Genomic DNA, 15,605 nt, shown 5'->3' on the forward strand with positions numbered 1-15,605 from the left:
AGGCAGCAGCAGAGCCTCTGTGCTCATCAGGGGCTCCTGCAGGTGGGTTTGGGGAGCAGAGGAGAGGAAGCCACCACAGTGCCAGAATAGCAAACCAATTGCACTCTCACTAAATAAATGATAGAAATACCCATGTTTCCCCCACCGCATTTTAGCACGGAACTTTCTGGTGCTAAAGAAAATCACGTGATGAAACAAGTAAAAACAGTTCGGAAAGTTTTATTTTAAAAGGAGATGTGCTCTAAAAAAAGTTTATATATATATATATATTATTTCTCTATCTATTGAAAATATCTCAAAGCAAGCTACCTGACAAAAGGAAAACAAAAGTATGGTATTGGTTTTCCTTGCTTTTCCCCCATCTATTGAATAAGGTTTTGTTGGGATAAAATTAAAGTGCTTATCTTTGAATTTGCTTCCTCTGGTTGAGTTGGCACAGTACATTGAACGAAGGAATGTTCCAAGTTCAGAGGTGGCATTGGGGAATCTAGTTAAAATGACATCAAAGGCAGCACAGCAGGGCTGAACATGTGTTTGAAGCCGGATAGATTAGAGGCCATTATCAGCCTTTCGCTACTGTGCTCTGAACAAAAGTCGCTCTTTCCGCTGGGACTGCTGCTGTGGAGAATAAAAAAAAATAAAAAAGGAAAAAAATAAAAAAAAAAGGAAAGGAAGAAAGAAAGAAAGAAAAATTGCACCTTCTAGTATAATGCTGCTTTTCCCGTGGACGTCCATGCGGCCACAACGCTGAAGTTGTGTTCCAGTGCCCGGGTTTTGTGTGGCAGTTAAGCTGATATCTTGTTTATTGATTCTGCCCGGCAATAGCTAAAATCATTCCACAGCAAAGGCAGAGTCAGTAAAAATTGTCAGTGCTTTTGTTCCCCTCCATTCTGGAAAAAAACTGTCCTGATATGATGAAACTGTTTAACCACTGTGACTCTACGTTATTTTTCAAATGGAGGTTCATCATTAAAGAAAATGAAGCTTTCTAATGAAAGCTATCGTGATCGCCTGTTGTTATAGCAACACTCTGCAAAATTGCTCTGCTCTTGTAAAGTGTCATTGACTGGGCGCAGCGGAGGTGATGCTCCGAGCCATGCTCTGCCTCCTGCATTACCTGCAGCCAGTAGCCGGAGCTGTAATTAGCCAGACTAATTCTCTGTTTTGTCATTTGTCTTCCTACAAAAAACCACTTGTCATTAATCATGGTTTTTATTTTATTTTAATGTGTTTAATTTTGAATGCCAGGGTTACTGAATGAAATTGCATTCGTATAGTGCAGTTTGGTCACAGGAGCAAATTCATGGCAATTCTGTATGGAGCCACGTTTCCAAAGAGTAACTGGGGCAGCAGGCACCGCAGACACGGACGGGGCTTCTGTTTGGGAAAGAGAGCTGATGGTGGCAGTCCTTGTCCAGGCTAATGCTTGTAACTCTGGAGGTTTTCAGGCAAAAAAAATACAGTAAATTGTGTTTTCCTTGCCAAACATCATGTAGACTTTGAAAATCTGCTCATGTGAGCTCATTAAACTGTTTTGCTTATGTTCTCAAGAAAGAGGTGTGCTTAGCAGTCGAGGGGGTTAGGAGCTTACCTAAAAGCTAAATGTACTTACATTTGGCTTGTGCAAACATCTTGTCCTGTAAGATGCAGTTTGACTGAATTGGTCGCACTCTTCAGAGTGGTGCAAGGTTGTCAGTTCACCAAGATGTGTAGGGTAACGATTGGAAGAAGGCAACGTATGTGCATGTAACTTCATGTTTGTGACAAACTAAACCTCTCCATTCATTTCCACACACTTCCATGGCATTGCCATTACTGAATAAGCAAAATCTGTAAATTAAAAGAGGAAAATTCCAAATTGCCAAGCTCTGGGAGGACATTTGTTTTTGCACTGGTTGATTTTTCTCAAAATAACCCAGTTTCACTAGGACATGAGCCCATTTCCTTATCTCATAACTGAGCTCCACTTCAATTGCATTCTTCTCATCCTGTGATGGTTTCAATGATGAAAACAAAACGTGGTTCCTTCCTTTTCCTGAAGCTATACCCGGTCGGTGATGCTCTGCCGCCGGCAGTGCTCAACACAAAGCCTGGTAGCTGTGACCCCTCTGAACACCCCATTGTTGGGACCCAGCAGAGCAGGTTTGCACCACCCTGCAGCTCGTGGCAGAGCCACGAAGCCTGCTGCTGGTCTTTCTGGGGACAGGCTCATTGCTGCCAGTCTCCTTCCCCCCACCTTCCTCTGCAGACACCTCCGTCGCCAGCTTCTTCATCAGGGGCACAAACAAACTGAACAGAGCTGGTTAGCCTGCATGCGCTGCCCATGGCTTTCCTGCCCAACCTACACCAGCCTCCTCTATGGCAAGCACTAGATTTTTTCACCCAGTAACTTCAGTATCAAGTCCATAATTTCTAACTGAGCTAAAGATCATCTTAAGAGCCATGGAGTCAACCCTTTGCCTTGATGAGCCATTTGAGAAGTCACCACGCTCTTTTCAAAACATATACCTTGTTCCCTGACCAAGTTCCCCTTGGTGTAAATGCTCACTGAGCTCCCACTCCTCCTCCCCACCCCGTTCCTAGCCTGCCCTGTGGTTTACTGTGTACATTGCAGTCTCTTTTGTAGGAAGCAACCAGCTATAAAAGGTACCAGGATGCAGTCCAAGTCCTTCTCCCTGCCCTCTACCTTGGGCAACAGTTGCGGGGGTCCTGCCTCGCTCAGCTCCCGGTGGATGCTGTGTAAGTGCCCCTGGTAGGGAGCTCCAGGGACCTTGAGGAGCACTGTTCTCCATGTCGTTCCTCTTGCTCTTTCTCAGACTCTAAGAGGTTTTCTACCTGCCGTTCTGTGGCAACAGGGCTTCAATGAATGTTGTGTGATGGAGACCATCTAACGAAAGGCACTAAAGCAGGGCGTGTTGTTGCTTTATTCTGGCAGAGATGGGATCCCACCATACAGACTCCGGAAGCAGCATCGCAGAGAGATGCAGGAAAGTGCCAAAGCAAATGGACGTGTGCCACTACCTCACATTCCTGTAAGTAGCAGTATCTCCTTCTGCAAAGGTAAATATGCTAAGTGCGTGAGATCTCTAGCATGCGTTTGCTCTGCTTTGCTCAAGTGTCAGTTTAACCTCCCTTAGCACTGTATTCATCTGGGGATGGGAATCCGCTGTGCTGAGAAAGGGCATGTAAGAGGGAGGAAAGCTTGGTAGTCCTCTGCCAGCCTCATCATCCAGGGGTACCCAAAGCACAGTTTTCTTAAGTGTTTGGTCAGTAGCCAGTTGTTTCTTCAGGACAAGAATGGAAGCGCAGGCTGGCTTAGGTGGCTGGTGTCTGCCTGCAAGTAGGTTATGAGCCTTTGGGGGGATAGAGATGTTTGTGGGAGGTGTAGGAGGCCACTGGACACGAAGGCTGATGTAGCTCTCAGCCAAAGTCAGCTGGGGAAAAATGCAGCTGTCCTGAGCAGTATTCCTGCAGTGGGTAGCAAAAGGGAGCTCTAACCTGTTCTCAAGGACTGCAAAGCCTGCCTGGGAATACAAGGTAGGAAAGCAAAGAAGGTGCAGACATAAGTATTTCCAGTTGTCTGGTATTGTCTCCCCAGTTGCTTCAGGTAAGCAAACAGCTTTTGGAAGATGAGGCTTTGGGGCTCTGCAGCACCATCTGCAGCTCTGCTTATTATTTTCTTTCTGTGAGAAGTTACAGGTGACATTTAATATATAGCAGGGAATAAAGGTGCTTTTTTTCCCTTTGGACAGCTGGACTCCAGCACAAAACAAATTGGGAAAGAAAAAAAAAGCCTCCATCTGCTTTTTCCAGAAGTGCCTTCAAACTTGACACAGCTGTTCCCATCCTGCCTGCTCAAAGCAGCACAATGCATGCAGAAATACACCCTCGTTTTAATCTGATTTAAAAAAAAAAAATCACTCTTTGTTTTCCTTTTTAAATTAGATTATTTGCCTTAGATTTAAGAGGGTCTCCTATGCTTTGATCACTGGGTTGACAATAAAAACCCTGGCTGTGGACACTCACTAGCCATCCTTGCTTAGTCACCTCTCTTTTCATACAGTTGCTTTTGCAGTGTGGTCGCTGTTGAAAAGGCTGGCTGGGTGCCTTTTTATTTCACTTGATGCAGTTTTTACTGTAAGCACTGCTTTGTTAGAGTTGAAGTTTGAAAGCTTGGCCTTTATTTTTGTTGTTGTTGTTGTTGCTGTTAGTGAACAGTGGGAACTACTGAGTGAATATTCTCTGACTTCAAAGCTTGTCAGTGGTTTTACCTTTTGGATAAAAATAATAGTGGGTTTCTGTTGATCGTGTGCACTGGCAATGCCTCAGTGAACTGCAGGTTATAAACTCAGAGTATGGAGCATTAAATATGTATAGTGAGCTGTTCTTTAACAAACTTCCATCTGCCAAACATTTCTTTTGTTAAAATGAATGTGTCATTCCAGCAGCAGTTCCTTGCAGACTAATTAGTTTTATTTAGCATTAAATTGTATCGACCTTTTTGGAAACCAGTTAAAAGGGGGTGGGAGGGTAAAAAACAAGGTTTAAATTGGCCACCTGCTGCTTATAAATTTATATAATATCCTACTTATCTACACGGTCTTTTAGAATTACATATTCCTTCTAAACTACATACAGACGCTTCACAAGGATTTTTCTATGAAACGCTCAGTGTTCCCATTAGATTCTGTGCTGTAATTTTAAGTCCCAGGGAAAAAGGCATCTTGACGCATATTTTTATGGGAGTGGAAGACTGAGAAGTCAAGTTAGTTCTAGTCTTTCTCCAGGGAATATAAGTTTAGTTCAGACACTCTGGCACCTCCTGCCAGCCAATTACTGACACAGAATTGGCATCAACTTCAGAGAGGCACTGCTCTGCCCTCACTTATCAATCAGCCAAGAAAGGAGAAGGTAATTAGACAATATGTTTTGACAACACCAGTGTGAAATGTTATGAAGTTAGTCTTTTAAAATCACCTCTAACTGCAAGTTTATTGAATTAAACTTACCCAATTAGCAAAGAGCCATGCAAATGTTTCTTCAAGTGTTGCTTTCTAAAGCCAGTGGTTAGGATATCATGCAGCCTGTAGCTAGAGCAATCTCCATGAGCTGCCTGGACCTGGCAGTTAGCGTGCTTTTAAACATGGAGCAATGACTAAATTGCAGCCTTTGAGTGAAAGTCTTTATGGACTCATATCTAACCAGTATAGCCAGAATCTATACCGATAATTGTTGCAGAGTGCATGGCATGTTTTCCTACTGATAGTAGAGAACCTTCTACCTCCAAAAAGTCATTTTAGAAGTCCTTTAGAGACCTTATTGTTCCCTTACAGATGAGGTGTGGGGCTATTATGCAAAATTCTGAAAGAACTTATATTGCTTTTAATAGCAGCACTATTTAGGTCTTTATTTTATTTAGGTCTAGAAGCTATAAACTGTAGTTCATAGGAGATTGCCTGCTAGTTTCATCGGCCATGCTGCCTCCAGACAAGTTTTAAACAAGTTTTAGTCATGTAGGATTCCCCACTATGCAGCAGGAGATCTTAGTGCACGGACAGCTGTGTTCTGCATATTCCATACTTACAAACTTAAAAACACTCTAAGTTTGGAAAAGTTGTGCTTTCTGAAATGGCGCTCTGCCAAGGAATGCAGCAGGTGAAGGTTTCTAGCAAGCAACGAGACCTTTATTTTGTGCCTCTCCCAGGAACCTATTACATAGTGGGTGCATGTTGCTTTTTATGTGATTTTTCCATCTTCCTCTTGGATTTGAGCAAAGTCTTGGGGCAGTAAGAAAGGAAAGAGCAGGCAGATTAAATTCCCAAAGGAGGAGGGGTAAAAGCCCCAAGAATGCAGGGTCTTACCTGGGCTGTTGTACTGTATTTACCCTGGCTCTCGCATTCATCAGTTCCCAGAACAGGGTAAATACCCTTTTCTCCCCTGTAAATTCAGAAAAATCCAACCTCAAGCATTATGGCTCGGGATTCCTTTTTTGTTTCATTTTTTGTTTGTTTGCTTGCATAAAGAAGCAATTTTGTAGCTGTAGAGCTCCCATCAAGTGGAGCTCTCCTGTTCTGCCCCCAGTCAAGGAAGCTGCGAGCATGTTGCACAGTTGTCCTGCGAGAAGGGAAGCTCGGCTTTCCCAGGAGGGCGTCCTGTGCGCAGTGGTGACGTCCATGGTGTCCTTTAGTGGAACAGAAGGATTTGAGCGACTACTCCGCAATGCTGTACAAGTGAGGAGCGGACAGGATGGGGAGCCCTGGTCTCATTCTGCCTGGGTAGCTTCTGGTCCTGCAAGTTGGGAACGTGCTCAGAATTCCCATGATCCGATGTATGTCTTTTTCCTCAAATGCCTCGCAGTACTGGGACTCTGCTAGTCCCTGAATGCTACTAGGGTGGATGCTGAAGTCCAGCTACCCATGAGCTCTGCCACAGATGTTTCTGGCACAGAAACACCATTTGCCTTTTAAAAACATATCTCGCAGTGGAATACATTAATCTGGGAAACGTAGAAGTTCAGAATTTCTTCTCTCTTGTGTTATCTAACCTGCCATCTCCACTTTGTCTCCAAGACTGACTTCTGATCTAATGTTGCCGCTTGAGGATCATGGAGGCATCAAACCTGTAGAAGACATTTGAGATTTATCAACATATAATTCTTTGGCCCAGTCAGGTCTGTCAGAAATGGTTCAGCATGGATCCCTGGGGCTGATTGAGACCTCTGCCCAGTGGTAACACTGGAAAAGCTGTTTCAGCTTAGAGCAATTGGGGTTTCTTCTTCCCAAGGGGAACCTGCAAGCCACAGTGAGATTCTTCTCTTTCAGCCTTATCTTTTCTTTATAGATCATAGTAAAACCCCTGTCACTGTGACAAGGCTGAAAAGGTGGCATAAACTCAGTTAGGAAGAAAGAGTGAGGAAGGACAGAGTACAAACACAAAACTTCAGCGGTCCCAGCTATCAACCCTGTAGACAAATGTGCAGATCCTTGCTTAAGATTTCATTCAGCTTTGAATGCTGAGCTTGCAACTTTATCGTGTTTCTTCACCTCACTGTGGAGGTGAGAAGCCCATTCAACCCTTGAAGAAACACAGCTTAGCGTAAGTGGTGTTCCAGACAAGGCGCTAATTTAGGAAGCCAATGTGTTCAGATGCGGAACGTGGTCTTCAAACCACAGTTTCTCAGAGAAGGTGAAATCCATCCAAACCCAAGACCTGCATGTGCCTCATGGAGAAAATCCATGCAACTCCTACTCCATCAGCTCCAAGAAAAGATGGAAGAAACACGATAGCAGGTGCTAAATGGAATAACTAGGGAGCTTGTATATCTAGCATGTTCTTAGCATTCTGATTCTTCCCAAAGCTACCAGAGCTTCAGACACTTCATATGTCAAGGAGAGAGGACAGCGTTCTGGTAATAGGTACACCAAGAAATCCTTCCTAACAGCTGTCACTAAGAAAGATTACTTCATCCAGAACAGTTCAAACTATTTCTTCCTTGCCAGCCCATCTGGCATTCAGCCTCCCATCCATTGTTCTCTGTAACCTCCCCAGCCCAGCACGGTTTGGTTCTGGACAGACCCTGTCTGAACTAGTGGCATTAAATAAAAGTAGATAAATAATTAAATGAAACATTAGATAAAACAACTTTAGATAAAACATCAGATTAAACAGCAATTCTTTAAGACAGAGTGCTTCCTTTCTAGCTTGTTGACACAAAATGGCCAGAGATCGCATTCTGGTCCAGACTGGAGGGCTGTATCCTCCAAAAACAGTGGGTGTTGGACCAGCCAGCTCTTGGAGAATGCTGCACCCTTTACTTGGAACAAAAGCATTTGGAGCCCTTCTGATTTTAGAACAATAAACAGCGTATTTATGACTCCCTTGCAGGGTTCTGTATGCCCACGAGGAGACAGGGGCAGGTTCAAAGTCCTGAAGCTCTGATGGATCCTCCTCCGGGCACAGGCTCAGCCTGGCTGGATTTTGGCGAAACATGTCTCCTTTCCTAAGTTAGGCCTGTCATTTGATAAAAGTTTCAAACCCTTTGTTGTCTTAAGCTTTTTGAACCAGGTCAATGCAGTATGTGATTACTGTCCAAAGGAGATAGCAGTGGGCTGTATTGTTTCAGCGCAGGGAATTTGCATTCATTATTCTCCAATACCGTTAGTATTTGGGGAAGTCTGTGTAGCTCATCCTTTGAGCTAGGAATAAAATCAGAGCTGTGGCAGTTCAGAACATCGTCTTGCTTGCTAGCTTTCTGCAAGTCACCATTCTGGGTACTCACCAGGAAAATACTGGGCGCATGCTGTGCTCTTCATCCATGGTGAAGTGAGATTTATTTCAGCCCAACTGGTGGGCAGGGAGATGGACAGAGAGACTCTCAAGGGACTGCTTCCCAGTGGGGGCTGCATCTTCCACTGTCAGGCGGGCTGCTGTAGGACCTCTGCCAGCTGTTGTGCTGAGTGGAAAGCCAGAAGGACGAGGTAGTGTGGTTTTGCACACACAGCAGTTTATCAAAGAGAGGAAAACGAGTTCACTGTAAAGGTTCTTAGGCTCAATTATTTTCATTTATGTAGTTTAGCTTCAGTCACTTCCAGGCTTTGAGAGACTGTGGATAAATGTGCTGAAGTATGACATAAAAGGCCAAAATCGTCCTGTCTCAAGCTTTAGTGACCCTGAACTTCTTCAGGTACTCGTTAGAGTTGGAGCTGCGGTCCTTAAGCATTGCCAGGCCTGGAGGAGCTACCTTATTTTACCAGGACTGAAACACGCAGGTTAACAAACTCCAATGTCTGCACCTGCTGCTGCAGCAGACTGGGTGCTTGGGAGAGATTTTATTTGAGGACGTTGCATTGCATCAAGGGCTGTGAAAATAATGGGAAATTCTTTCCTGATTCTGCTTTTCTGGGGAAGCTGCTGCAATAGCTGCAACAGGGAGATTTGAGCCTGTAGCTGCTGAGCCCTGAATTCTTTCCTTGCACTCAGAAAGCTTCTAACGGCATGGTGCCTGCTCCTGAGCGGGGCTTGGTGCTGCCGTCCCATAAACAACCGCAGGGAAAGTTGACGTGTGTGAGGTGGCAGAAGGGAATGAACACATCACTGGACTGGTTGTGACTTGTCAGGTGAAAGAGAGATTTCTGGCATTGCTGACCCTTTCTGGAATTGCTGGCATTACCTCATGACATAGACAGTGTTCATGGTTTGGGGCTCGCTTGCTGATGAAAGCAGACTCCCTTAGCCAGAAGTGCTTCCCCAGATATTCGAGGAATGGGGAAACATCACATGGATCTTGGAGGCTCCCCACTGAATAACAGCAGGGACCATCTCTGTTGAGTCTTAACCCTGTGACCATGCACGACTGAGGCACATTTCTGAACTACACGAGCCCTGGACACTAGGACACAAGTTTTCTGTCCCTCCAAAGGGAAACAGTGTCTTGCCCTCACGCTTGTTATCTGGGTTATTTCCTTTTAGTTAGCTACGGAGTGAGGGACAGCACTTTGCCCTGGATGAAGGGGATGGTTTGTTTGGGGCTGTCGCCTTTGGTGGTGTTCCCAGCTCTGTCGGGTCCAGTCCTGCCTGGGACAGCTTCAGATCACCCTGTCGGTCCCCCTGCTTTCCACGCACAGCGAGCACACCGTGCGGGCAGTCCTTTCACCTGCAGGGCTGCCTCGTGTCCGCAGGCATCCCCCGGGTACCCCACGGCCCAGCACCACCCGGTGTGAAGCAGGAGATGATAGTAGTAAGCGTGGAAATTGAGGTTTGTTGGCAGGGTTAGCTGAGTTTTGATCTCGATGGACAAAACAAGCGGTACGTTTAAACTGAGACATGGAACCTAACTTGGGTGTCATAAAAGATGGCTCCAGCTTCTCGGTGCTGTAAGTGGGATACTTACTGCCTTTATTTTTCTTCCCCCTGCCTTCCATTCGGCAGTTGGCAGAAAGAGAAAAACAATATGATTTGCATACTTTTGTTAGTTTGGAGGCAAAGCATTATTTTAGTCTTCTGCATTGGTCTTTAAGCTGGTTCAGGGTAAATTCGTGAATTATCTTGTGTCTTCATGTTTAATTTTATCTCTAGCCCTATGAAGTGTTTATTTCTCTCATGTTGGTGTTGAAATATTTGAATGCAGGTTTTTATACTGTTGAGTTTTCCATATATTTTTCCTCCAAATTATTATTTTCTCTCTGCTGTGTCATTTTATTTCTTCTACTAGCAGAGTAACAAAATAATTCAGAAGGGATGAAAATGAGGGAAAAATTACAGTGGCTGTCAGCTTGATACTTCACTGTACAAACTTCTTATCTCAGAGCTCAGGAATTTAGGAACAAGGTAACTCAGCATAAGGAACTGAGAGTGCCCTTGAACTTTATTCATTTGTTCACGCAGAGCAGGCAGAAAAATGGTATCTCTGTGCTTGTGAGGTTGCCAGTGATTGCTGTAATGGTAAAGCAAGCAGGGAATCTTTGCACAGCTCTGAAAAGATGAGATGCAATCGTGCCACGGCTAGGCTCTGATAAGAGAGGATGCTTTACGGGAACAGTGGCCTTTTGTAGCTGCGTAGATTTTAGCAGAAGCTGTGCTGGAAGATGGAGGAAAGCAAGATTTCTTGGATATGGCTGGATTTCTACTCCTTTCTGCTCGTGAGCTAGATTTGCAGAGACTGACAGGCATACACGCTGATCCACCTGTGGTAAGCTGAACATGTGTGCAGTAGAGTTCTGTCAAAGTGAAAACATCATTACTGTAAGCATATTCTATTCTTATTGGCCATGTATAATTTTATATTCTTACTGGCCTTGTATAATTTTGAGAGTTATCATGCACATACATCCCAAAATGGAGTCTGATGCCAGAAGAGCTTGCTGATTGTGGCTATAGAAAACCTTTCCCTTATATGAGGGGGTGCAGAGCTGGTGCTGGAGAAGGAGCTTGTGGTAGTGGCTCAGCTTCCAGCCTGTCAGACCTAGGCTGCACCTCTGTGTCTGCCAGCTTGTCCTCCATGAACTCCCACTGGAACGACTGGCATTTCCAGTTATTTAAGCCTCCAAAATAAATGTGTGATTTTCATGCACCTTTTGCTAACCCCTGGTATGTTTTTCCTCCAGCGTACGTATCGAATGCCAAAGGATATCCATGTTGAACCAGAGAAGTTTGCTGCAGAATTGATCAATCGTTTGGAAGAAGTACAAAAGGAACGTGAAGCAGAGGAGAAGTTAGAGGAGCGCCTTAAACGTGTTCGAGCGGTTAGTAATCTCCTCACCTCTTGTACTAGCCTGGAATTTGTTTGCTTTGTATGCAGCAGGAAGTTTTCAGCTGCTGTGGAAGCAAACTGGGTGACCACGTTCGTCGCTTGCATGTGGGCTCCTGAAGGCTTTCTGTCTCCAGTTAGAGGTTGTGGGTGCTCTCCATCTTCTTTGGTGCCCTTGCTCTCCTGTCCATCACAGACTTTGTAAGCCACCCCTTCTATGCAAGGATGGGGACGATGTAATGGGGGTTCACTTTCCCCTATGGCATTTTGCATGATCCCTGTTTCCCTTTCATGTGGCAAACAGATGGCATATGATGTTATGCGTGGAGGCATTTGTGTGTGCCAGCAGCCCATTTCTACCAAAAAGGAAAGGGTTCTGCCCATTAGTGCCTAGCATATTCCTGGATCAGGTGTAGCATCCAGAAGTCCTCTCCTGGCCAGAGCAATGCAATGACTTCACCTGGGTGGCTGGGGAAACCCAGCCCGTTGCACTGCGTGCTGTGAGCCCTTGTGCCTCTGGGGCCATTCAGAGCTTGAGTACTTGGTAGGCGAAGGCTGCCAAGGGAAGGTAGGTGAAGGTTTCTAAGGGAAGCTTGCAAAGCCTTCAACTCCACAACAAGCTCCATAAGGGAGTGTTGGTTGTCTCATTACTTGTGTGAGACACGCTGTTCTGCAGTATTGATGCTTTATCGTTTCTTCTGAGGTACTGCATCTCGCATGTTTATCTTGTGCTGGAGATACAGGAGTCTTTACAGAGGACGTGACAGTGTTACTGAACATCACAAATGTCAGTGTAACTACAGCCCCATGTGAAGAAGTTCTGGGTTCCTGCAGTATAATAGCTGCTGGAGCTGTGAGGCAAAGGCTCTGTGCTTAGTATATCCTGCAGCTCTCCCTTAAAGAGGTGTCCGTCCCTATCTCAGCTTGCTCTGTGCTTTTAGAGAAGCTGCGTCTCTGTGGCTCCAGGGCAGACCCTTCAAGCCCATTAGAGTATTTTTAAATATTCATCAATGTTTTTAAAAGTTCATTTAGTAGCTCTTTAAACAGAAAAAGATCTGTAGGTTGTAGTATTCACTTTAAATCACATATGTATTCAAATGCAGAGAAATTAGGAAGGCAGAGTAACCTCTAAGCTTCACTCCAGTGCCAAGCATTATCCAGCAAACTTGCTGCATTTCTGTGTCCAGCATCCGGCCAGAAAAAGACCAGCGAGGTCCTATTCTGTGATTAGATTCCTGCTCTTCTGGAATCGGTCTATTTTCCTCTCCTATAACTAGTGCTTTGTAGACAAAGCCAATGTAACCAGCAACATTTCCCGCTAACACCGTCCCCTTCTCCTGCTCCCATTGGTACACTGCTGCCCCCCACCTGTACACAACTACATTATCCCTGCCCTCTACCCCCTTGAAGAAGCTGCCAGTAGCAATACCATAAAATCAGCAAATACATATGTGCCAGAGGATAAAACTAAGTCTGTCTAAACATATTTTTGTGTGACTTAATCTATTTTTAAGCCCAGGACTCCCACTAAAGCTATATATTGAACCTCTTTGCTGTCTACAGAATATATTTCATTGACTGGCTGGCATTTGGCATTAGCCATTTGGGAAAAACTCAGAGTAAGCAATTGTAGCTTTTTTAGGTCAGCACTTAAGGTGCGAGAGCTGCTGCTATCAGCAAGAGGAGAGCTTGAGTCCTGATAGATCACAGCTTTTTTTCTATGACCTAAACACTAGGACTACAGGGTGACCTCTTACTGGGTCTGCATGGCTCACTGAACAGTAGCACAGGGAAAACCATAAGGCATTAGTCACAGTAAGCAGTTTTCAGCTTAGCAGAGAAGAAATATTTTGCAAAAGCTAGAAAAAAAAAGATTTTTCCCCCATACTGAGCTGCCTACAAGTTCCCTTCTAAAGCCTCATCGTACAATAAAAACTGGAAGAGACATCTGGTTTAGAGCCAAGTGACTTTTACTGAAAAGACCGTAAGATTTCTGGTTTTCAGGAAAAAAAAATCTGAATTCATTAATTATTTTGAGCAGCATAGGAGAGAACTAGGGGGTGATATGCATGTTGCCTCGTTACTTTTTCAGCCACTTCATGCTTATGTCTGTGTATGTAGCTGCAGTATCATACCGTGCAGGCCACTCATTCTTTGTCTGAACCAAGTGAATTTGAAATGAGCCATGTGCAGGAGAAGCAAAGCCGCTGCTGAAATTCTCAATGTTTGAGTATAAAACATTGACTAGAGAGGGAGATTGTTTGCCTGAAGGTGGAAAATGCACTCCTTGTGATTAGGTGAGCTGTTTTGGCCTACCAACCAGTAATAGTCTGATGGTTGGGACTGGGAGAAGTCGGGGGGGGGAGGTTTAAAGTGAGGTGTTGCTTACCCATAGCTCATCTGTGCGTATTTCAGCCTCCCGATTCAAAGGGAAGGACACGGGCTAGGCTGGAGAGTAAAAACAGCTCAGCAGACAGTCAGCAAAGTTTAAGCATACATCTAGCTGTCGCTGCCTTTGCGAGCTGATGGAAGATGTTTCTGACAATAGTATGTCAACAAAGCACCATCTAGTGGTTAGCACACCCGGGGCTTCACAGCCCAGCTGAGGCTGCTCGGGCTGCCCAGCTGCAAAGCTTTGCTCGCCGCAGCAAGATGCTGAAACACAGCCCTGGAGCCCGCACTGGGGGAGCGCTGCCTTCCCACGCACCTTCATATCCAGGAAAGCTGAGCCCATGGAGGAGGCTGCTCCCCAAACCCACAGGTTTCTTCGGTGCATAATGCGGTAGTTATCACCCTGCTCCTACCAGAGCAGTTCTTCAGATAGTTTCCTGGAAACCAGGGTTTGTACCTAATCAGCTGAGAAAACCTGCTTGAATACTTGTATCTGATAACAGTTAAACAGAAATGCACTTGATGTAAAAACTCCTGAAACAAAATTCAGAGGTAATTTTGTAAAAGCAAACATAGAAAGTTATAGGCAAAACATATGGGGATACCTGACTGCAGGCATCCAACAGTATCTTTTGAGGATTTGTTTAGCTGTCATTCCCCACTGTGCAAATTAAAACATGTAATTCCCCACCTCTGGGTCAGGGTGGGGAGGCTCGTTCCCCAGGCTTTCTGTGCTGGCAAACCCAGAATGCCAGGTTGTGGGATGGACTTTCCCCCAGGGCAGCCACACCAAACCCTTGCCTGTGGCTCCTTCGGTCAGCAGCTCCGTGTCTCATCTCCCCTTTCTTCCGCCCATGCCAGCCGCGGGCAGGTGCCCGCAGGCAAGAGTGGCTCATCTGGGTGCAGGCAGGTTTGGGGAGGAGGGGAGGGCTAGCGCTGCACTGCCAGGCACAGACTAAGATCAGATAACTCAGGCAAAGAGATTAAGAAGAAGAAAAACTGTCCTGGTTTAGTGCATGAGTTAATTTGCAAGCTTTTTACTTCCGGATATCCTAGGCAAGTAGAGATATCTCACACAGGTTGGCTTGGAAGCAGAGCCTCCTTCCCTCGTTACCTGCCATTTTCTCAACATGGGGCTTTCCTTGCTTCATGCGAGGCTGAGACCAGTGCTGGGGTCAGGAAGCCAGTTGCCCACCAGAGCTCACCAGCACACCACCAACCCAAGCAGCACTTGCTCTTGGCAGAGGACCTGCTTTGGGTCCAGATCTCCTGCTGATAGAATCACAGAGTCATTAAGGTTGGAAAAGACCTCCAAGATCACCTGGTCCAACCACCCCTCTACCACCACCATCACCCACTAAGCCACGTCCCTTCGCACCAAGTCCAAACTTCCCTTAAACACCCCCAGGGACGGTGACTCCCCCACCCCCCTGGGCAACCCGTCCCAATGCCTGACTGCTCTTTCTGAGAAGAAATGTCTCCTCATTTCTAGGCTGAACCTCCCCTGGCACAACTTGAGGCCGTTCCCTCTAGTCCTTTCACTAGTTACCTGTGAGAAGAGGCCGACCCCCAGCTCCCCACACCTTCCTTTCAGGTAGCTGTAGAGAGCAATAAGGTCTCCCCTCAGCCTCCTCTTCTCCAGACCAAACACCCCCAGCTCCCTCAGCCGCTCCTCACAGGCCTTGTGCTCCAGGCCCTTCACCAGCTTCGTAGCCCTTCTCTGGACACACTCCAGGGCCTCGATGTCCTTCTGGTAGTGAGGGGCCCAAAACTGAACACAGTACTTGAGGTGCGGCCTCACCAGAGCAGAGTATAGGGGACGATCACCTCCCTGGTCCTGCTGGCTGCACTATTCCTGATACAAGCCAGGATGCCGTTGGCCTTCTTGGCCACCTGGGCACACTGCTGGCTCGTGTTCAGGTGAGCATTGACCAACACCCCCAGATCCTTTTCCTCTGCACAGTTTTGC

General features: G+C 45.8%; 1 protein-coding gene across 3 annotated transcripts in view; it reads left to right on the plus strand.

The window, feature by feature from the left end:
* The window catches only part of AXIN1 (axin 1), an 81,738-nt gene that overhangs the window by 51,027 nt on the left and 15,106 nt on the right, over positions 1-15,605 (plus strand). For all 3 annotated transcript variants that reach the window (XM_066977502.1, XM_066977504.1, XM_066977503.1), the window contains exons 4-5: positions 2,936-3,032; positions 11,103-11,240. In XM_066977502.1, the coding sequence (XP_066833603.1) occupies positions 2,936-3,032; positions 11,103-11,240 (235 nt within the window). The remainder of the gene's footprint in view (positions 1-2,935; positions 3,033-11,102; positions 11,241-15,605) is intronic.

This window comes from Anser cygnoides, chromosome 15 (assembly GCF_040182565.1).
Source record: "Anser cygnoides isolate HZ-2024a breed goose chromosome 15, Taihu_goose_T2T_genome, whole genome shotgun sequence".
NCBI lineage: Eukaryota > Metazoa > Chordata > Aves > Anseriformes > Anatidae > Anser > Anser cygnoides.